This window comes from Phaenicophaeus curvirostris, chromosome 3 (assembly GCF_032191515.1).
Source record: "Phaenicophaeus curvirostris isolate KB17595 chromosome 3, BPBGC_Pcur_1.0, whole genome shotgun sequence".
Lineage (NCBI taxonomy): Eukaryota > Metazoa > Chordata > Aves > Cuculiformes > Cuculidae > Phaenicophaeus > Phaenicophaeus curvirostris.
This window is the reverse complement of record NC_091394.1, coordinates 38213386-38236731: the sequence shown is the minus strand read 5'-3', so window position 1 is coordinate 38236731 and position 23346 is coordinate 38213386. Positions and strand designations below refer to the sequence as shown.

Genomic DNA, 23346 nt, shown 5'->3' with positions numbered 1-23346 from the left:
ACTGTGGCCTCGTGATATCTTTGAATTTCATGCAGTGTATCTTACTGGGTACATAGAGACCCTTCATCCTTGTCCTTATTTTAAAAACCTTACTACGTTCCCTACTTGCACTGTTTTGTCTGCAGACTTTTCTGGTAGTGTGGGTTTTTTCTTCATCCACATTTTTGCTTTTTTTCCCTTCAGGTGAAGAGCAAGTGAAAATTTTTCTGAGTATCACTTCAGCCTTATTTCAGTACATAATTTAAACATAAGGCAGGAACTTCTCTCTTGCCTTGCACTTAATCCTTGCAAGCACGGGGGCTGCACAGTGAGGCAGGGCAGCAATCTGACTTTAAACCAATCCCCCTAAAAAACCCTCAGACTGATTTAGTTAACTGTGTGGCCATATGGCTGCCAGCATAAGCATCGAAGTATTTAGGGACAAGTTGAAGTACTCTGAGCTGATGTCTTTACTTTGGGAATTTGTTGCCTCTGCGTTCTTTTTAAAAGCACTTATTGGAATTGTGCGTGAAGGGTAATGGTGGTTTTGTGTTGGCTTCCTTTGCTAGGGAAAACACAGGTTTTTCTTAAGAAACCATTATTTGACTATTACCTTGGCCTGGCATGCGTAGCAGTGAAGTCTGTGGGGCATCACCCTGGCACCTTGGTCTGCCAAGCACAGTTTGCTTACCCCAAAAGATGGGCTGTGTTTTGACTCCCATAACAAAGAAAATGGATACTTGTATTCCTTCTGCAACTCAGCCCTGTTAGATTTTTATACCTACGATGAAGCTGATGCTTTCCCTCCTTTTTATTGCTGGGCTGCATTGCTAATTACTTAATTACTGATTAAAAATTTGTGGTCTATCATATAAATATCTTCTGATCTGATTATTCTGAAATACATTGTGGATTACAAAAACATTCAGGTTATCATAATGATGTACACTGACTGTTTCTTTTCTTTTTCTTTGCTCCCTTCCCTTTATGTGAATGGTGTTTTCATGCTTCGCAACATTGCTGCTGGTTTTCCTTTTGCTAATCATCTAGAAAACCACCTAAGGTAAGTTTTTTTTCTCTCTTTTTGCCTTTGTACCTGCTTGAAAATGTCAAGCAATGGAGAAGTCTTGGGCTTGTTCCTGGAGTATGTGATCAATATGGTATGCGATACAGGAAAATACATTAAATAAAAGAATCTATTCCTCATAATTCAAAGTTAAAGACTTCATAGTTACAGAAGAATACATTTTAATCCAACTAATACGAAGGCAAGGCATGACTTGTTAAAGCTGTGACCAGGGCAAGTCATGATTTTAGTACAGTCATAGGCACATTTGAAAGAGTAGGTAAGTATTGTGTGTAAAACATTGATGTAATTCTACTTAAAAGTTAAAGTACTGTCTTTAAAAGATGGCAAAATACATCTAGTAAGAAACAAACTGTTCTTGTTTGTAACTGATGATCTTCCGGAATTAATGATTTGTGTAAAAGTGACCGAAGCTCAACAGAATTGGCCTAGAAAATATTCTGTTATTTGTAATGTAAGGAAGGGGGGGAGAATGAGTATTATGTATCTATTTGGGTAGAGAAGGAGCTTTACTGGGAAGGCCAATAGTATATTGGTATAAGGATGGTAGCAATGATAAGGACTGTGAACTACATCTTGTCAGCAAATACAAAACACTGTATTGGTATTTTGCTTCAGATATTTAATGATAATTTTATCCTTTCTCTTTCTGTTGAATGGTACCTTTCACAGCAGAAGGCTGTAGTTAGCTCTAAATGGAGTTTTATTTCCTTGGATTTGTAGCTCTTTAAGAAACAAGTCTGATGAGAGTTCTGGAGGTGTAGCAGAGTATACTGTAGGCCTTCTGGGAATAGAAATTGTGATGACTATTGATCTATATATCTGTCTTATATGGGTATCTATTTACTATATGATTCAGACAGCTATTTTATATGTATGTTTATGCATAAATACATAAAATTTAAGTATCTATTGTTTTGATTAATTTTGCGTCAAAAGAGAACGCTTGGTTAAGTGATATGTATTATTTCCAATAGGTATGGAAGAATAGATCAAACGCTATTTTCACATGAATTTAAGTAGTCACATTTGAAAAGAAATCAAACAAAAATATGTAATTTAAGGTCACAGCATGTGAAAATTAATAGCACTGTTAGAGTTGAAAATGGTATGCTTTTCTGATTTATCTTTTCCTCTCAAAGGACTGAATTTCTTTAAATGATGAACCTGTTTTTTTGGGTTTTTTTGAAAACATTTAATGAAGTTCTTCTATCAATCCTGCTTAATATATTTAATTCAAAAGAGTTTGGTCATTATTAAAAACTGCTTTTTTCTAATTTCATAAAACCTTTATTACAAGAGCCTTATTTTGTGTAATACATCATTTATGTTCTATTATTGGCAGGTGAAGTTATTCTTGACATTGTGAAAAGTTAATTATGGCCTTGCATTTCTTTGACAAAAACATAACAGCTGCACGCTTGTGCATATATGCCAAATCATAGCTAGATGTAGTTACGTGGCCATTAGCATACTGGAGCTACAACACTGAAATCAAAGATGTTATGTGAAATGTTTATCAGTTTGAGTCTGAAGAAGATTCTTACTCTAAGTGGAAATAAGCTTTGTGAGTTTGTAAAGATGTGGTATGAGATTTGGATGTTTCTTGCTTTATATGTTTTTAGAGTACTGCACATAGTTGATAGTCTTCAAATTGGGATTTTTTTTTAAGTAACAAAATTTCTTCAATATTGGAAGTTTCTTTGTATTCTCTTCAGTGACCTACTTCACAATCAGCTGTGGATGAATTGTGATCTCAGTTCAACTTGGTAGCTCAGAAGCTGTTGTAGGAAAAGTTATGTAAGGATACTAGGGTGTTCTGCTGTTTCTACAAATGCTGTGTTTATTATTAGTCTTGGGCTTTTAGTGTAATTTTATGATAAAGAATGGTGGCTCTAAGCTGAGCTTTGTAAGCTGTGCCCTATGCTGCCTTCACATTTTCACTCCGTACTTCTTTAGGCTTGTGGTAGGTCTTGTGTTTTTCATGCAGTTTTTCATACGGTGGTGTGCACACTTACAGTAAATCGGGATACAGAAGTACCAAGATCTATCACCTCGTAAGACTTTCTTGTAACTTTCCACCTTTGTATGTTTGTGCTGTAATGTTTGTGAGTTTAAGATCTGATAATGAATATATAATGAGTACATACTCAAGCTCGTATACTTAATTTTTATCATGGACTTCCGCTAGTGCACTATCTGCCTTGGTGACTTCTGTTCCATTACTTGTAGCCCTGTCTGTTACCTGACTATTTCTAGATGTCTAAAACGTGGTGTCTAAGGTTTTTTTCCAGCTGTCCTACCATTCAGCCTGAAAATACCGTGCGATGTCAAACACTGGAATAACATAGCTGGGAAAACCCCCACCCTGCTGGCCCCTTACTTCCACCAAAGTTTTTCATTTAGAAGCTACTGCCCTAGTGTGGCAGAATCTTGCAAAAAAATAAGAAAGTTTTAAGACTTATGTGTTAGTTCCCTCTTTAATTTAAAAGACCAGAATAATTTTGTGTCCATTTGTGAGAAATGTCCAACACCAGTGTGAATTTAATATGTGCTTGTGGTTGAATGGCAACCTATGCAGACGCCTGAAGTAGGTGTATATGTGTCTTCCGTGGTTTTCCAGTTTTATTTACCTTACTTACCTTCTGACCATACGTTGAACTTCCTGGTAGGGTGGCTATGGGATTGACATCAGAGCAGCAGGAAAGCAGAAATACTAGTTGCAGAGACTTACTCAAAATGCTTAGAATAATTGAGAGCTCAGGAGATCTTAGTGGAGATAACAGATAGCAATTTTAAACTTTTCAAACAAAAAATTTTTGCCTCCTACTAGCTGCTATGAAGAAAATTAACCCTGTCCCAGCCAAAACTAGGGCAGTCTGGTTTTGGCATTAACAGAATTTCTGATAGCTTTGATAGTCATATCGAGAGGGGGCTTAATACCTTCTTCAGGGAAATGGATCTTGGGACAAAAAAATGTTAAGAAGAAAATGACCATTCTGCATACTTCTGTTGAAAGAAAAGGTGATACACATAATTTTTGTTTTTAAGGAGGAATAATCAGTGAGGATGGGAAAAGGACAGATCATCTTAAATGAGACTTGGAGGGTTTTGTCGTCTTCATTATAGTGTAGGTTCTGTATCTTGACCCTAAGTAGACTTATGTGCCCTTCTTGGGACTGCATGTCCTGCAGCTCATAGAATCATAGAATCATAGAATAACCAGGTTGGAAGAGACCCACCGGATCATCGAGTCCAACCATTCCTATCAAACACTAAACCATTCCCCTTAGCACCTCGTCCACCCGTGCCTTATACACCTCCAGGGAAGGTGATTCAACCACCTCCCTGGGCGGCCTGTTCCAGTGCCCAATGACCCTTTCTGTGAAGAATTTTTTCCTAATGTCCAGCCTAAACCTCCCCTGGTGGAGCTTGAGGCCATTTCCTCTTGTCCTGTCCCCTGTCACTTGGGGGAAGAGGCCAGCACCCCCCTCTCTACAACCTCCTTTCAGGTAGTTGTAGAGAGCAATGAGGTCTCCCCTCAGCCTCCTCTTCTCCAGGCTAAACAACCCCAGCTCTCTCAGCCGCTCCTCGTAATACCTGCTCTCCAGCCCCCTCACCAGCTTTGTTGCTCTTCTCTGGACTCATTCCAGAGCCTCAACATCCTTCTTATGGTGAGGGGCCCAGAAATGAACACAGTATTTGAGGAGCAGTCTCACCAGTGCCAAGTACAGAGGGAGAATAACCTCCCTGGACCTGCTGGTCACACCATTTCTGATGCAAGCCAAGATGCCATTGGCCTTCTTGGCCACCTGGGCACACTGCTGGCTCATGTTCAGTCGGCTGTCAACCAACACCCCCAGGTCCCTCTCCTCCAGGCAGCTTTCTAGCCCGGCTTCTCCTAGTCTGTAGCACTGCATAGGGTTGTTGTGCCCCAAGTGCAGGACGCGGCATTTGGCCTGGTTAAACCTCATCCCATTGGTCTCTGCCCAGCAGTCCAGCCTGTTCAGATCCCTTTGCAGAGCCTCCCTGTCCTCCAGCAGATCCACACTTCCACCCAGCTTAGTGTCATCCGCAAACTCGCTGGAAATCAGGAAAATATAAATCATCTTCATACAGTAAAGATGATCAAAAGGGTCACTTTTCAGGTAGGACACTGTCCTACAGACATTTCCCATAAAATACCTTTGTCATGTACATGTGGAAGACTCTCACTGATTTGGGTCTAAATTTCTTGCTCTTGTGTGCCTTACTTCTTAGACAGTTGATTCTGGCAGTTGGAATCTCTTTTCCCCCAAGTCTGAGTTGTCCTGAAAATTGCTTTGGTTGGGTGCTTCGCTAAACTGCTGTTGTTGGGAATGTTCAAGGTTACTGTTTTGTCATCACTGATCAAAGAAATTTTTAAGTTTTCGCTCAGTTGTTCTATAGAGAAGGGAGTTTTACTGCAGCTGCTCCACATGTTTTGCAGATGGTGCATGCCCCAGGAGTTTACACTTTTTAGTTTACACTTCTTTTTGCAGACTTTTTTTTTTTTTTTAAGTAATCTTATTACTTCTGTTTGAAGGATTTTGGAGTTTTCCAGAACAGATTTTATAAACAGACTGAGTCCATGTCCTGACTTCTTACATTGAGTATGAAAAAATACTGAAAAGCTATATTTACATTTTTGTTATCTTGAGACAGAAATTTTCTCTTCCTATTGCATAATCATGGTGGAACTTGTGAAAAACAGTCTGACCAATATTTACCATTTAAAAAAAAATCCAAAGAAGAACTGCTTTTCTAGGAGAAATGCTTGGCTGTGAGCAGATATTTTCGTTTGTGAAGTCATTTTGCAAGATCATTGTTCAGATTCCAAGTAATTGAATAATTCTATCATGATTTTCCATGTTAACCAAGTGGAAAATGTTTAGGACAATAGATTAAATTGGCCTACAGTACTGCTTTATTGACATTCAAGTCAGTACACATGAGCATATGTAGCTGAGTAACCTTTCTGACTGGGCTCTGTGATCCACTGCAGATAACACTTAGTTTCAAGGGGAAAGAATGGGCATCTGGTACGTTTGGATCCTTACAATTGGGTTTTCTTTTGTAATTGAACTGCTTGCTCTTTGATCGTAGAAAGATTAAGTGTTGTTACCTACTTGTTACCAAGTTCTGTGAGAGAAATTTCTGTAAAAGTGAAATGTGAGAAGAGAGAATGCTGTTTCTTAGGCTGATGCTCTAACCCTTCTCCTTATTGAAGACTGAGATCATGATGATGATTTGAAGCACAGTGAACAAATGCACAAAAGTAACTTAAAACACCCCAAACTTATATGGAGGTCTGAAGCTATGATACAGAGATCTGAAGCTATGGTGGACTAAGTGCTGCGTTTTGCTTGCAGTTCAGTGGCAAATCTACTCCTTTGACTCAGTCACGGCAGGGAACATCCTGACTCATGAAGTTGTCTCTTTGTGTTTGTGCTGCAGTTAAGTGTCTCAGACCTCCCTGCCAGACTGTTATGATGGGTTTGTTTGTTTGCTTGTCTTCCCTTCAGAAGGGAATTTCAGAATTCAGACATTGTGATCTAAGTGTTGTCTCAGTATTGAGTCTTGTCTTAAGCCATTTGATGTGTTTTGCCTTAAGTCATGGGAGTGGGAAGGAGATGAGTTTACTGTGCTGCTTGGTTTTATCCTTCAGAAATACTTGCAGCAACAGACGTGTTGGGAGTAGTTAGCTTACAATATACCTGTAGATTGCATAGCAGTTCTGCAATAGCAGGGAATCCAAGAGGTTCTACATCCTCAGAAGCCAAAATGAAGTTATCTGTAGTCTTCCTTACTTCAGGGTTTGTCTCACAGGGGATTTGGCATTTCTGCTAGTAGAGCCTGTGGGTCTTGCTCAACATTGACCTGCTTGATTTGTCTTACTAAGGAGATCAGCTGTTGGAAGACCATGCAGAGGGAAATACTGGCCCAGGCAAAGTTTTAATAAAGTTTTTTGGGTTTTTTCGCCATCTCTTGGAATCACAAAAGAAAAAAATAAATAGAATATGTATTATTAACTCATCCACCATTGTAAAATATGGAAAATATACTGCATCTTAAGGTGTGTTTATGGCAACATAAAGCTGCCTAAAGAACTATGTTAAATATATATACTTGTTGTTCTCAAATGTGCAGAAGCAGTAATTTGGATCAAATCCTCATGTGTTAAGTTACAAGACACTGTTCCAGGTCAACAAACCCACTGAGCACAATATTGAATCTCATTTGATTTCTACTGAGCTGGAACTCTTTGACTAAAGTGATACTAAGTCTTTTCATTAGAGCAGGCTCTGATAACTTGTTTGACTTAGAGGTGTATTTTCTGTTTGTAGTTTTTGAACTTCCTCTACTGAGATCCGGTACTGTACTCTTAGTTTAGGCAGGTAATCTGGTACTATTTATTTGCTCCTCAAGGCTTGTAAGCAGTAATGCTTTTCATTGAGAAGTCAAATTCATGGTAAAACTCCTGTGTGCCTTGGATTCACATCTGCTAAACAGTCATCTCGCCAAGTTCTGTATATTGAGTTTTTTCAGTTCTGTTTTATTACTGTTGGCATAAACTTTGTCAGCATTAGTGCATGGAGAAGAGTGGAACTAATTATTAGATTTTTGCCTGTGTTTTGAAGTCTGCATTAAGGGATACAGTAAGGAATATTTTGTATTGTGTATAATACAGATAGAAAAGAAGTATTGCAGTTTTGCAAGTCTCAGGATTTTCCAGAAATATTCCTGCTCATGAAGCCTTTTTCCAGTTGTGATTTAGGATTCATAGAAGCACTAGAGCCTAACTGCAATGAAACAGTCATGGATTTCTACTGCTTTAAGAGAAATATCTTGTAGCCACAGTTTCTGATTTGTCTTTTTATGTTCTTCTACAGGTGTTTGCCTTTGATCACTGCTTCTGGTCCATGGATGAATCAAACACCACAAAATATGCAGGTAAACTGTTTTCCATACTTTTAACAGTGTGAATTATTTGAGAATGTAGGAAAGCTTGGGCTCTTGTTTTGTGGAATTTTTTTTTTCTTGCACTTGTACTGTGATCGTTAAGTGATCTCTTCACAGAAAGACTTCTTGTTTTTGCAGGAGTTGAGTCATCTGAATTTTAGTGCCTCAGTTTAGAAGGTATACAGTCATTAAGGTGCCTGGTGCACTGTTCAGGAGGGATGCTTTTACATCTAAGCTATAGTGTTCTTTTTTATTCTCTGGAAGATTCTCTTTTGAGAGAATTGGTTTTGTCACCTAATACAAAATTTCAATTCTGCATCACAAATTACTTCTGACTAATGCTACTGATGACATGTGGTTTCAGTCCTCTGCGTTCCTGTGCGTGACAGAGAAAAAAAGCATGTTCTCCTCAGATCCTGTTGTTATTTCAGGTCTTTCAAGTCTTTCAGTCTGGTCGTTCAGATCCCTGGTGTTTTTGAGTGATCAGCTTTATGACTTCTTCCTCTCAAAAGATGGATAATCCAGGCATGATTGTAATCCCAGGAGTTAGTTTCCTCATAACAGGATTTGTGTATTAGCATATTCATACTTTATAAAAAGTACTTGTTTTGATAGAGACAGCTCTGAACATTGGGATTTCAAGACTGTGGTTCATGAAAAGGAGAAAAAAAAACCCAAACCCAACATTCGGTTTGGATATTCAAGGTATTCATAGTAAATCTTGAAGGTTAGATAGCTCAAAGTTTGAGATCTATGGGCAGAAAGATATAAGGTGGGTTCTTTTTGCCCATTTCAGATAATGTTCCTGCCTGGGAAAAAAAAAACCCGACACTGTTTTTGGGTCAGACCTAACTTACTAGGTTGTTGGCTTGTTCACTTGTGTGTGAACTAATACTATGCTATCCTATGGTAGTGTCTCTTGTTTTAGAGCCAACCTTCCAAATGCTGAAATGGCAGAATTTCAGTTTTTATACTCTTGTAGTATTAAGGTGACTTAAGTCTTTTTGACATCTTGGCCTAAATTACTGTACTTAACAAAAAACCATAACTGGTTTTGCTTGAGTTTTTTGATAATTTCTTTGCCTCATGGAACAAATGCCTGTTGTCCTAGGCTCCTTGCAAATACACGTTGTCTATGTCCAGAGGTCGTACCAGGGACTGTTATGGAATTAACAAGCTTAAGACTCCAAACAAGCCACCTGACAGGCTGAGATTTTCAGCTAAACTGTAGTTTCTTGGTTGGGCACTGGCCTACAGAAGGGGTGTGGATCTGTAAGCTAGACAGGTGCATTAGATACTCCCTTCCCAAAGTAACTCTATGTGGATGTGTAGGTTTAACATCATTGGCAAGAGCAGTCATTGGTTGCAGAATTAAAAGGAAATACATGTAGAGCTTGAAAGTCCAGAGTGCTTGTAAATTTAAATATATAAGCTTCAAGCTTAAGTAGAATTCTTTTAAAAAGATATGCGACATAAATTTATTTACTTGAAAAACCCTTTTATCTGCATCACAGAAATACAGTGGAAGATGTGTCTGTGGAAGGTTTAACAAGAGATTCTCAGGTACTAGGCTAACCTGTAAGTCATCACACTCAGTGCAAAACCAAAACATGCTCTTCTTGTATTATGTTGTCTAGATTTATTATTATGTATATTATACTATATTGGGTTTGGTTGAATGATAAATGGGATGTCAGAAAACTGAGAGAATGGTAAGCACCACAGACAACATATGTCTGAATTCTATGTTGACCTGCATGAATAAATCTTCCGTGTTGGTTTGGGCTTTTTTTTGACATAATGAAACCAAACTTTGTGCTCTCCTCAAAATGTATGTTTGTTACAGGATCCTGAAAGCTGTCGCACATGGTTATGGTCTGGTTTTATTTTTCACTTTGTTGATGGATCTACAATACTCCGGGCACTTACTGATATTGTTTGAACATAGAGCAAGATTCTTATTTCAATAAACTTAATCACATGGGTAATTGGTGATAATTCTCAGATTGTGCGGGAGCTGGGCTGACCCTAAAATGGGATTAGCCTTCTCTTTTGATTATGCTAAACTCATGCTGTGAGATGCTCTCATCTTTTTTTTCGGCTGAAGCTAAGGCTTATTTCTTTTGGAACTCATGTGCAGGAAGTATGAGAGATCTTACTCCAGTTTGAAAGTTACCTTCTCTTTCCAGCCGTTGAAAGCATGGGGATTGTTGCTGTGAGAGGCCTAGTGCTGTGGTTTTAGGTTCTGACTTCTAGTTCAGTGATTCCGTACGCAAAACCCCCACAACTATGCTGTTTTGGTTGTTTTTTTCCTAATGGTAATGGTACAGAAGTAGGCTGTTGGTAGCAGGATTGCTTTTTAGCTCTTTTTTTTTTTTGCACTGAAGTGAAAACTGGGTTCTAAATTCAAATATGATCCAGCAATATTGCTAACATAAATACTGAAAGTTACTCTCACGTGAGGAAAATATCTAAAGAGGGTGTCTTTACAGCTGTCCTTACAGGACTGTATCTCTCATGAAAGCAGCAGGAAGTCTGGAGCACAGAAGAGAGGAGTAAGCTCTTTCACAAGATCTTTGTGGAAGTGGTGCTTTGGTTTCAGACACTGCATAAGGCAGAGACTCTTTACCAACTTGATATCCCAGCTTAGAGATTGCAAGATGCAGAACCCCCTCTGAATTGGATTATTCCAAAAACTGTTTCCAAACGATTTGTAGTTGTGTGACTCCAAGCAAGGAATGATTACAAATACTGAGTTTGTGCTGATCATCCCAAACTAGCTACTGAGCTTTTTTACTGATTATTAATTTCTAAAAGAAAAAGTTGGGTATTTGGCAAGTGTGTGAGCCTCTTAAACAAAAGGAAGAAAAATAACCAAAAATGAGTCAATGAAATAGACTTTTGAGGACAGAGGGGAATTTGACTATAGGACAGAATGAGTTTCCCTTGATCCGTTAAAGGTATAAACTTTGCCTGAGAGGTGTTTAGAGAGTAAACAAAATAACTTTTTATTACCATTTGTTTCTTGACTTGAATGGGTTAAGAGTCAGTCCATGGATAAAGACACACCTGCTTGCCTTGAAAAGCTCACAGGCACTAGCAACACCCCTGCATTTTGGTGAAGGGGAGGGTACCAAGAAATTCTCAGAGATGAGAACAAAGAGTTCTTTTTATAAGCCTAAACAACAGTAAGAGCCTATTGAAGTCTGCAGTGAAGAGCATTTCTAAAGGAAGGACACTCTGGTGCTAGCTACTCCAGTTACCAGGCAATTGGGAACCGAACTCTGTTCCCTCTAAGAGGGCTGAAGGCTCGGCAGCTCAGCTGAAGTGCATTTACACCAATGCAGGCAGCATGGGGAATAAGAAGGAAGACCTGGAAGCTGTCGTAGGGCAAGGAGCCTGTGATGTCGTTGCCATCACAGAAACGTGGTGGGATGACTCATATAACTGGAGTACAGCTATGGTGGGGTACAAACTCTTCAGGCGGGATAGGAAGGGTAGGAGAGGAGGCGGGGTAGCCCTCTTTGTAAGGGAGGACTTGGACACCATTGAGATGGATTGTGGCAATGAGGAGATTGAGTGCCTGTGGGTTAAAATCAGAGGAGCCCACCAGAAGGTAGATTTTGTGATGGGAGACTGTTACAGACCACCCAGCCAAGGAGAAGCAGCTGATGAGCTCTTCTATAAACAGCTGGGGTTAATCTCTAGATCAATGCCTCTTGTTCTTGTGGGAGACTTCAATCTTCCTGATATCTGCTGGTAGTACAATAGAGCAGAAATGAAGCAGTCTAGGAGGTTCCTGGAGTGTGTGGAAGACAACTTCCTTGCACAGCTGGTGAATGAACCAACAAAGGAAGGTGCCCTCCTGGACCTGCTGTTTGTGAACAGAGAAGGCCTTGTGGGGGATGTGGCAGTAGGTGGATGCCTAGGACAAAGTGATCATGAGATGATAGCGTTTTCTGTTCTAGGTGAAGTGAAGAGGGTGGTTAGTAGGACAGTAGCATTAAATTTCCAGAGGGCAGACTTTGAACTCTTCAGAAGGCTGGTTGGCAAAGTCTCATGGGAGACAATACTTAAGGGCAAGGGAGCCCATGAGGGCTGGGAGCTCTTCAAAAAGGAAATCCTAGCAGCTCAGGAGAAAGCCATCCCCATGTTCTGGATAAAAAGCCAGCAGGGGAGAAAACCAGCTTGGTTGAACAGAGAGATCTTGAGTGATATCAAGAAGAAGAGAAACGTTTATGGGCTCTGGAAGAGGGGACAGGCCTCTTGGGTGGACTTCAGGAGGGAAGTGAGAGAAAAAAATCAGAAGGGCTATGGCTCAACTAGAAATCAGATTGGCAAAGTCTGTGAAAGATAACAAAAAATCTTTCTATAAACAATAAAAGGACTAGGGAGACCATACAGTCCCTATTGGACGCAGAAGGAACAACAGTGACAGGGAATGAGGAAAAGGCTGAGGTACTTAATGCCTTCTTTGCCTCAGTCTTTAATTGTAAAGAAAGTTGTTCCCTCTGTGTACAAACCCAGGAGCTAGAGGAGCAAAATGAGGCTCCCATGATCCAAGAGGAGGTGGTCAGAGCCTTGCTAGCCTGACTAGACACCCACAAGTCTATGGGGCCGGATGGGATTCATCCAAGGGTATTGAAGGAGCTGGCGGATGTGCTGGCCAAACCCCTTTCCATCATCTTCCAACTGTCCTGGAAGACTGGGGAAGTTCCACTGGACTGGAGGCTGGCTGATGTTGTGCCCATCTACAAGAAGGGTCGCAGGGAGGATCCAGGGAACTACAGGCCTGTCAGTCTGACCTCAGTGCCAGAGAAAGTCATGGAACAGGTGATCTTGAGTGCTATCATGAAGCACATGCAAGAGAACTGGGTGATCACGCCCAGTCAACACGGGTTCGCAAAAGGCAGGTCTTGCCAAACTTGCCTGATGGCCTTCTATGACAAAATGACTTGGCTGCTGGATGAGGGAAAGGCTGTGGATGTGGTCTTCCTGGACTTCGGTAAAGCCTTTGACACAGTTTCTCACAGCATTCTGCTTGAGAAACTGTCAGCCTCTGGCCTGGACAGGCGCACACTTTCCTGGGTGGAAAACTGGTTGGATGGCCGGGCCCAGAGAGTGGTGGTAAACGGTGTTAAATCCAGCTGGAGGCCAGTGACAAGTGGGGTTCCCCAGGGCTCAGTGCTGGTTCCAGCCCTGTTCAATGTCTTTATCAATGACCTGGATGAAGGCGTTGAGTGCACCCTTAGCAAGTTTGCAGACAACACTAAGCTGGATGGAAGTGTTGATCTGCTGGAGGATAGGGAGGCTCTGCAAAGGGACCTGAACAGGCTGGACCGCTGGGCTGAGTCCAATGGTATGATGTTTAACAAGGCCAAATGCCAGGTCCTGCACTTGGGGCACAACAACCCTATGCAGTGCTACAGACTAGGAGAAGACTGGCTGGAAAGCTGCCTGGAGGAGAGGGACCTGGGGGTGTTGGTCGACAGCCGACTGAACGTGAGCCAGCAGTGTGCCCAGGTGGCCAAGAAGGCCAATGGCATCTTGGCTTGTATCAGAAATGGTGTGACCAGCAGGTCCAGGGAGGTTATTCTCCCTCTGTACTCGGCACTGGTGAGACCGCACCTCGAATACTGTGTTCATTTCTGGGCCCCTCACCACAAGAAGGATGTTGAGGCTCCGGAGAGAACAGGGACAAAGCTGGTGAAGGGGCTGGAGAACAGGCCTTATGAGGAATGGCTGAGTGAGCTGGGGTTGTTTAGCCTGGAGAAGAGGAGGCTGAGGGGAGACCTCATTGCTCTCTACAACTACCTGAAAGGAGGTTGTGGAGAGGAGGGTGCTGGCCTCTTCTCCCAAGTGACAGGGGACAGGACAAGAGGAAATGGCCTCAAGCTCCACCAGGGGAGGTTTAGGCTGGACATAAGGGAAAAATTTTTCACTGAAAGGGTCATTAGGCAATGGAACGGGCTGCCCAGGGAGGTGGTTGACTTGCCTTCCCTGGACGTGTTTAAGGTATGGGTGGATGAGGTACTGAGGGGCATGGTTTAGTGTTTGATAGGAATGGTTGGACTTGATGATCCGGTGGGTCTCTTCCAAACTGGTGATTCTATGATTCTATGAAAGAAACCTTTCAGCTTGGGCAGGATTCAAGAGATGATATAAATAACTACAGTGGCACTTAGACAGGTCCATTCCAAGGGCCTGACACTGTAGTGACTTGGCTGTGGATTTTTCATAAAACTCCCTAAGCTGCATCACTTTTGGCCTGAAATTTCAGATCCATGTTTCTGCAGGCTGCTTTGTCCCAAGAGACTGAGCTTTGGGCTATACTTGAATTTTATAGGAAATATATACATACATATATAGATACGGATACGCTGACTACTGCTCTTCCAATTAGTAATGTACAGGTCTGGCACTTAAAATGTAGATATTGCAGCATCTAATTTGAAGCACTCAGACCTTTTAGTGGATTAAAGTTTTGAACATTAAAGACTCCAGTGTTTTCTCAATACTGTAGTGTTAGGCTGCAGTAGCTAGTAGATTATGCTAGCTGTTGTGCTTCTAGGTTCCTGTTAAGATTAATCCTACATGTCTTTTTTTTTTTTCTTCCAGTTTTACAGAGATTCTTCTGAAACTGTAGTGTAGTAGAGCTTTCAATTATTGTGATCTCTGCAGACCATTTTTATTAGATCATGGAACGAACTGCAGTTTGTTGCTGTCAAGATTTGTTTATTAAAATGTTCTGGGTTTGAGATTAAGCCGTAAGAGAGTTGACTTTGCAGAGTTGTACATAACAAGTTATTTAGTTTTAGCTATTTTTGCTGTGTTAGGGAGAGGGTTTCAGGAAGGGCAGTGTTGTGTCGTAACGTTGCAGTCATGACCTGGCTGAATGAATCTATGCTAATATGAGATAATTATCCCTGTTTCAGATTGACAGGTTGTTGTGAACTAGAAATACCAGACATATAAAAACCAGACACTGAAACTATTTTTTGTTACATCTTGAATGTGTTTGTCACTAAATGAGGCGATCTTAGGCAAAACAGTAATTAACTGACTCCCTTTTAAAGGGGAGTTTTGTTGGAAAGGGTGTGGCCCTTTTTCCTCTTCTTTTTTTTTTTTCCCCTCTTTTCTGTCTGCTGCCACTAGTCTAGTGAACTTGAGAATAGTTAGACTTTATTTGTAAATAGCTTCATTTCACCAGTTGTGAGAACAGATCCTAGGGTTCCTCTGCAACGTGTGTGTTTCTCTAGGAACACTCAAATCAAACCTTCCAATTAAGGTTTCAGAAACTACAAGGGATTGATTTGGAGGAAGAGAAGGAGAAAGAACATAGATTTCTAAGGGAAAATACTTACATAACTCATTCTGAAAATGTTGTGTGTTATATGCTTGCATGTCAGCATATGTATTTGTCTTGTATTTTTATGGACTTTTTCCTTATCTTGCATATTTTCCAAATTTAAGTGTTCTAATAATTTATGCAGGTTCAGAGAGTCCAACTAAGATTTTTGTATTAGCTCTGTGTGAAGGTTTTATTTTAACATTGTTAATAATTTAATAGCCACTATTAACTTGTGCACTGCCATACTTTGCTACCTTTACTTTGTTTCATGTTTTTGCCATTGAAATACCCAGCCATTTCAGTAGGCAGAGAACATGTGGAAAGGCTTTGTAGCTTTAAAGTGCCATACTAAACACCTGTGGCAAATTGTAGTAGCACAAGCGTAGCATTTGAAACTCCAAGAGTACATATAGGTTGAAAATGTAAATCTAAGAGGAGGATGGATTTCCTTTAGCTTTCAGGTAAGTCACAGATACTATTTTGAATGCTGACATCTTCAATATCTTTTGTATGGTTATTGCTCAACAGGAAACGTTTCTTATCTCAGTTTGTTTATGGAAGAGTGTTGGAGTGTGTGAGTGGTGAATGTGTAAAAATATTCAGTCCTAAAAGATGGTGGAGATATTCTTCGTTTACTCTCCTGCTGAAATTGGCCTTCTGAGGGACTGAGAATTATTGATTTGATCCTTCTTAGATGTTTCTGCTGTTGGCATTTGGCTTGCAGTTGCACTTGTCAAAATGCACAGGTAATGTCTTGAAACTGTGAAGACAGTTGCAGCTGTCCAGTGAAAGTGGAGAAGTTTTCCATATTGTCTTGACATCGCTTTCCAGCACGTCTTCGGAACAGAGTGGACATGCTAGTGTTTCTCAGGTTTTGATTAGCAGCCCATCCCTAACAGCGGGTTAACAAGTGTTTCCCCTTGCTGCATTTGGGACTCTGTCACATGCACCATAACTGGAGTTACAGAGCATCCACCAACATTGTCTGATAGTCTTTCTCACAGCGTGATTGCAGGTTAATGCTCTTGCTTCTTGAAGTAAAGGAAATGAGATTATTTAGAATGTCACTGGACCTTGCTCCCTTTTTCTCGAAGGGAAGAGCAGGCAGGAGATCTTGGCCTGTGAGAACTAGGAGGTCATACACTCATCCTGGGATCCCTGACAGCCTTGGCTGTCCTTTCTCCAGGTTGACTGCATGTCTGTCAGTCACCCAAGGCTTGCCCATGTTCTCAGCAGAAGATGAGAAAGAGGACAGGTGTGTTTCAGTGTCTGGCCTTTAGTTGCCTCTCTTAAGAGGCTGTATGGTTGTAGCCAGTTAGAATTGAGTTTAAACCCCTGCTTACCTTTTTAAACACTTAAGTATCTGGAAGAAAAGCCCTGTAAATAAGCAAAAGTATTAACTGCAGGTAGTATAGGCTTATTTAGCAAAAGAAAAATGTAGTAGTGCGGACAACACAACTGGGTTATTTCTTTTGACCATAAGTGCACATAGACATAGTTCTATATAATGCAGACTTTGTAATCAGTGTGCATACCCACTCATACAATTCATGGGGGAAGTAAGGTTACGTAATGAAAAATTTCAGAAGCTCATGGTTAATATGCTGCTACCATCAACAGGGCATTACAATAGCAAATTCATGAAATACCCATAATTTAAGTTTAATCTTGTGCTCCTTTTTTGAGTGCACTTAAAACAAATTTTATGTTCTCCCATGATAATTTGACTGATTACTGTGAGCACCACTCCTTAATGACTCACTTGTCTGTTTGTATTGCTGAGCTCCTAAGCTGTCATAAACCCACCATTTTAAAATTACCTATCAGTGTAAATCTCTTCTGAAAAAAAGTTGAAATCCAGTTTTGCCTTTGAGATTTGAGCTGGGTTCCTTTCCTGGTATTTAACAGGAAGAGGTTCTGTATGCTATCTTACAATTACTGTGACTCTGCATTGCTTTATAGCATGTATAGCATTGCTTTATAGCTGTACTTTCTTGGGAAACATGGAGGAGGTTGCTGTTTTACTGCTGGTCAGAAGTGGCTAATAAAAGTTGAGTTTTTTTCCTGACAAATTGTTTTATTCTCCACTCACAGTCACTGTGGTATGTACGTCCTTTTTTTCTCTTAATTACTCTTAGCTTCAATCTTTGCTTGATTTTTGTGTTCTTGCTCAGCAAAATAGTGAGTAGATTCCTGCCTCTTTGAGACCTGGTAGCTTGAAAATGAGCCCTCAGGAGCTGGCTGGAAAGCAGTTTTCTGTGTACTGTACATTATTGTTTAAATATTTGCTGATATATTTTCTTCATCCATTCTTCAGTAGTTTAATGTTCTCTGTGGCTGAACAATGCTGTCAACATAGACATAAAATGATCAGATGATATTAATTTGAGTGAATGAGAACAGGATGAGTGTGCATGGGAAGGAGATGGAGTTATTCCAGAGTACAGCAGATTCTCCTCTGGTATTAATTCCTGTATTCAGCATCTAAACAGTATTAATAATTCAAGGAACTTTGGAATTTTAGCAGTTCCAGTGGAAAGATACATGAAGACTATTTGTTAGGGCATTGATGCACTGGTTTTCCTTTATAGTAGAAGAAAAATTAGGTTCAAGTTCAAGGAAAATAAAAGTTATATAGTACTTTTTAGTCCTACTTACATCCCTGTAAATCGTTCCACAATCAATCCACAGGTTGTTCTGCAGAATTTTTTGGGCTACCAGTTGCTCTCAGAAAACAGAATGTAACTATTCTCATGCAGTGTATAAGTGTATAGCTAGGGGCTTTTTATGCCGGTACGTTCCATTTTGAGAATTATGGAAGTCACTGTTGCATCCACTGTACAAAGGAATCTTTTGCAGCTGACAGCTGTTGAAACTAACTTACCTAAATGGGAGAAGCAGCTGTTAGGAAGGTCACCAGGCAGTAAAAATAGGTTTAAAACCAAACACCAGAAGGTGTGTAAATACTGTCTTTAGCTCAGCTCTGCCTGTTTGGGGTGTACACACAACCGGTATAATGATCTGATCTGAACTCAAAGCAGAAAACCCATTGCCTCTTTGTGTGGTGTACAAATTCTGGGCTTTGCTGCTAAAAAAAAAATCCAACCATTATGACTGTTTCCCCTCTACATCTAAAAGATTGAAGAGGTGAATCATGGTAGCTTATGGTGAAACCTGAGGACAATTTCCAAGAGAACAACACGATTTCTATGATTTCTAGCATTATATGTATTGTACCTCTAATATCCTAGTTCACAGACAGGTTTCACTCCAATTCTGTTACAGTACTCTTTTGATATAGTTTGTTTTTAAGGAATACATGCTAGTTGCAAAATTTACACTTAAAACCCACAAAATTTAGCCATCTATGTCATTTTCTAAGCATTCCACTTACCTGGCATGTTTTGAAGAACTGCTCCCTTCATAGGAGAATCGGCAATATATTTAAACACGGTGGTAGCTGCTACACTACTTTGGGGAAACAGTTCTGAACTTATTATTCAGCTCTACGTTAAATCATTTGTTCATCAATGCACTCAAAAAAAAATAATTTGCAAACATTTTTTTTTCCCTTTGTTTTCAGTAATTTTTAGTCTGTTGCTCAATTTAAAATAAACTTAAAAATTATTTTCTAGGTCAAGAAGTGGTGTTCAAGTGCCTTGGAGAAGGAATTCTTGAAAAGGCCTTTCAGGGATACAATGCTTGTATTTTTGCCTATGGACAGACAGGTGAGTCTTCTATGCTAAAGGGGAAGACTTATTGTGCACATGGGAAGTGGGAAGAACAAAACATAAATATTAAGCTAGATAATATTTTGGAATTGTATTTTGAAATATCATAATGTTAAATATAAAACATTTAGCACAGACAGTGACAATGTAAAGTCCATAAATCAGCTCTGTAAATATGTTCCTAGTTACTACCTGTGGGGGCTGCTTTCACAGCCTGAAAGGAGTAGTTCGTACCAAAGGCTCATTCATTTTGTTGTGTATGAGTATGTTCAAAAGGGTCCCAAGTAGTGTTCCTGCTGAAAGAAACCTTTAAGATAATTTCTCTTTTTGTTTACGTGTACCCTGTATTCTGAACAGCAAGCGAGCTAACGTTCTGGAATTGCACGTCATGTTGTTCTGATATGCACTACTGTAGGAATGAAAAGAGAATTAAAACATGCGCTTCATGAATAAATGAGTGGCTCAGAAACTACATTCTAAAGCATTTTCTTCTCCTTTTTTTCCTTTAGGTTCGGGAAAGTCCTTTTCAATGATGGGCAATGCAGAGCAGCTGGGTCTGATCCCACGGCTCTGTTGTGCTTTATTTCAGAGAATCTCTGTGGAAGAAAATGAATCTCATACTTTTAAAGTGGAAGTGTCCTATATGGAAATCTACAATGAGAAAGTCAGAGATCTGCTTGACCCAAAAGGGTGAGTAGCTTCACTCTGCCCCACAGTCTTCCTTATTTTTGTCTTAAACTATAAAGTAGGAAATCGCTTTTTGAAGTCCTGGAGAAGTCTTTTTAGGAATGTATGTTTATATGACTTCTTTAGAAAGGATAGATACAAATACACTGGAAAGAAGACAATATCCATGTAAAGCTTTTATATGAAGTAGTAAATGATGTGATCAATTTAAATGTTAGGATACCATCATAATGATGCAAACAAATACTGTATGGAATAGTTTACTACCAGAAAGCAAGACTATGTACAAGTAAATTCAGGGATATTTTTGCCATACAATCCAGACTGTATTCAGGTAAGAACTTTTATCAAGTAGAAGGAGTTTGAAGCTTATTTACAACTTGTTTCTCCTGGGTTAGATGTTGAACTTCTTGAATATGGAATGGTAACACTTCAGAATAATCTTGTGGCACTCTTTATTCCCTGTTGTCTACACAAAAATACTGGTTACGCTCTCTGGCTTGGAGAGGTCTAGACAAGAGGTACTTCGATATATTTATTTCAGCTGAGCATTGATATATGTGGTAGCTGTTTTGATTCTTGAGCATAATTGCACTAGGCGAAGCCATATGCAACTTAGTTAAAAAGGTAGATTTGAGATTTGATATTTGTCAAAAAAGTGTGGAGAATGCAAAAAAAAATTGAGCTTTGGTAAATTACAGGAGGAAGATGGGCATGGATTTTTGGTTTCCTTTTTTGTCAGCATTCTCTCTGCCAAATAAGGAAATTCAAGTTTTGTTCCAGCCACAAATATTGGTGTGGGAAGATGCATTACAAATAATTTATCTATATAGGTTAAAACCGGTTAGACTAATTTCAGTCTTTATTGTTAATTTGATTTAAAATTTATTCTGGAAGACATTTTTTCTCCTGTTACAATTAAGACATAAATTAACTTTTCACTGGTATGATTTTGTATTATAATTCTTGTTTTTCAATAAAGTTCACAGTAGTGGATTGTGCATAAAGTTTGCTTTATACCACAGGAGTCGACAGTCCCTTAAGGTTCGAGAGCACAAAGTGTTGGGACCTTACGTAGATGGCCTGTCTCAGCTGGCCGTTACAAACTTTGAGGTAAATCTGAAACAACGACAAGTTTACAAATAATGCTTATGTACGTAAGCAGTAGGAATCTTAATAAACTAGTGTCTGTGCAAGCATTTTTGATTTTGAGTGTTTATGGTCTTTGGCAATTGCAAAGGTCTGCTCTAATGCTTCAAGAGTGTTTATTTCATATAAAAGCATTGGGCTTTCCTTTGTGCTGGTTAAAGATGTAATAGTGGTATCTCTTTATTATGCAGTTTGCAATGCATATAGTATACACCAAGAACACAATGTTACCTTGACAGAGGGAATGTGAGGCTTCCCAAATAGGAATATTAGTCTTGCAGCATGAATTCCTTTGATGTTGTTGTTGAATATGACCTCTTATTTTGTATAGGTATATTGCATGAGGAGCTTCAACATCAGTTAATTTAGTTCCTAAACTAAATCATGACAATGTTGGAGCCCAGTTGTGTTACCAAAACATTCAAATAAATTGAAATTGTAGAAGCCGTTGAACTGTTATAGCTCCAATAGAAATAATGAATGTAATACAGTTATATAAATTTTGTAGGCCTTTCTTTTTTTTTTATGATTAAGCTGGTTTGGAAATGCTGCTTTAAAAAAAAAGTCCATTTTATGTATAATATTATGTGGGGACCATTTTGCCTTTTTATGGGGATTTTTATTTTCCTGACATGTGTGTATTAGAAAGTTACAAAAACTGCTTTTGCAGCTTTTATGGTGGATTTCAGACTTGGAAAGCAAACCCTCTTTGTTAAAATTCTGAGAAATTGTTTGTACCTAGTATTTGAATGATTACTTTCATTAAACTTTCTTGGAAGACTCAGCAAGCACATATATGAGACTTGGCATAATTGTCTTTGTTTTTTACGTATGTGGGAAGGTACAGGGTGAGGTAACCCTTTAAGCCAATTTAGTGGAGATAGTATTAGTGCAATTCAGTCAAGAGACGCGTTGTGTTCATTTGTGTAAGTAGATCTGTGCTGACATGATTACTGGCATTAAGCAGTATGATTTCTAAAGTGGATGTTGCCAACGTATTTCAAGTAGCAGATAAGGAGAAGGTGCATGGAATGTAGCTGCTGGGCTTTTAAGTGCGATACTTAAAACAGAGATGTGATTTTTACATTGTTTTGTGGAGTTACTTACCCACTGTACCAGTACACCTGAAAATGTGTTGAGAATTGTCTTATTACTTCTGCCTTCCTGTCTTCTTCTCTCCCACATGTACACACCCCTTCCAGCAAGCACAATACTTGCTTTTGTCCTAGCATAATTTTTTTTACACTTTTTGCTCTAGGATATTGAGTCACTGATGTCAGAGGGAAATAAATCACGAACAGTTGCTGCAACCAACATGAATGAGGAAAGCAGCCGCTCTCATGCTGTATTCAATATTATAGTGACTCAGACACTTTATGACCTGCATTCTGGTGTATGTATTTATTAATTGATAAATTAATTGATTAGTTTATGAAGTTGTGTTAAATTATTCTTCTTCCTTCCTGTTCTATGCACATTATCTGTTCAGCTGTGCTTCTGCCTTCAATGCCATGGGGTCCAGTAATCAAAGTAATGTTGGCAAGACCATAAGATTGAGAGAAACCTAGAAGAATAAGGAAGCACACCAGTTAAATCAAACAGTTGGATCACTTTTTAAGATTATATGGCCACTGTGAAACCTGTCTTAGGTCTTAACTGTTGCAGAAGTTGATATGTTTTAACAGCCTGCTCTGCCGCAAAGGTTATTGATGCTAACACACAGCTGATTCTGGTTCATTAGTGCTTTACTATAAAATACAGGAGTCTCCCTTGAAGAGCTATAAAAACTCTTGACAATTCTTTCTTCTCTCAGATCTTGAATTTGATACTTTGGCCCACAACATTGCTTCATGGTGCCAGTGTCAGACGTGTTAGCACTTTGTGCCCATGTTTCTTAGCTGTTTTCTCCTATGTTCCATCTACACAGAATTCTGGAGAGAAGGTCAGCAAGGTCAGCCTGGTGGATTTGGCTGGGAGCGAGAGAGTATCCAAAACAGGAGCTGCAGGAGAACGTCTGAAGGAAGGCAGCAACATAAACAAGTAAGGCATTGGCGTATGCAGGTTGCAAAGCTTCATCTCGTAAGAATTGTTGTTTCCTCGACCTCCTCTCTTGGTACGCTTCTCATGAGTCAGTTCAAATGATGGATCATCAGAAGCAGTTTGATACAGCTCTTTCAGCTTTTCTGTGCTAAACACCATGTGTTTCCTTACATTGGCATAGGGACCCTGAATCATACTTGACTCAGATGAGGGCTATATGAAAATTTTATCTGGAAAAAGTGACAGCAGCACTCTTTTAATTAAGCATATACCTTACGTGATTCGTTTATACACCCTGTCCCCAGGCTCATGTATTTGTCTCATCATCAGCTTAAAGAAGA

The 23346-nt window shown here is 39.5% G+C and overlaps 1 protein-coding gene across 1 annotated transcript in view; it reads left to right on the top strand.

The window, feature by feature from the left end:
• The window catches only part of KIF13A (kinesin family member 13A), a 120141-nt gene that overhangs the window by 45145 nt on the left and 51650 nt on the right, over positions 1-23346 (top strand). The window contains exons 3-9 of the mRNA XM_069853707.1: positions 1030-1042; positions 7978-8038; positions 19034-19126; positions 19639-19819; positions 20842-20929; positions 22224-22358; positions 22893-23005. Of these exons, the coding sequence (XP_069709808.1) occupies positions 1030-1042; positions 7978-8038; positions 19034-19126; positions 19639-19819; positions 20842-20929; positions 22224-22358; positions 22893-23005 (684 nt within the window). The remainder of the gene's footprint in view (positions 1-1029; positions 1043-7977; positions 8039-19033; positions 19127-19638; positions 19820-20841; positions 20930-22223; positions 22359-22892; positions 23006-23346) is intronic.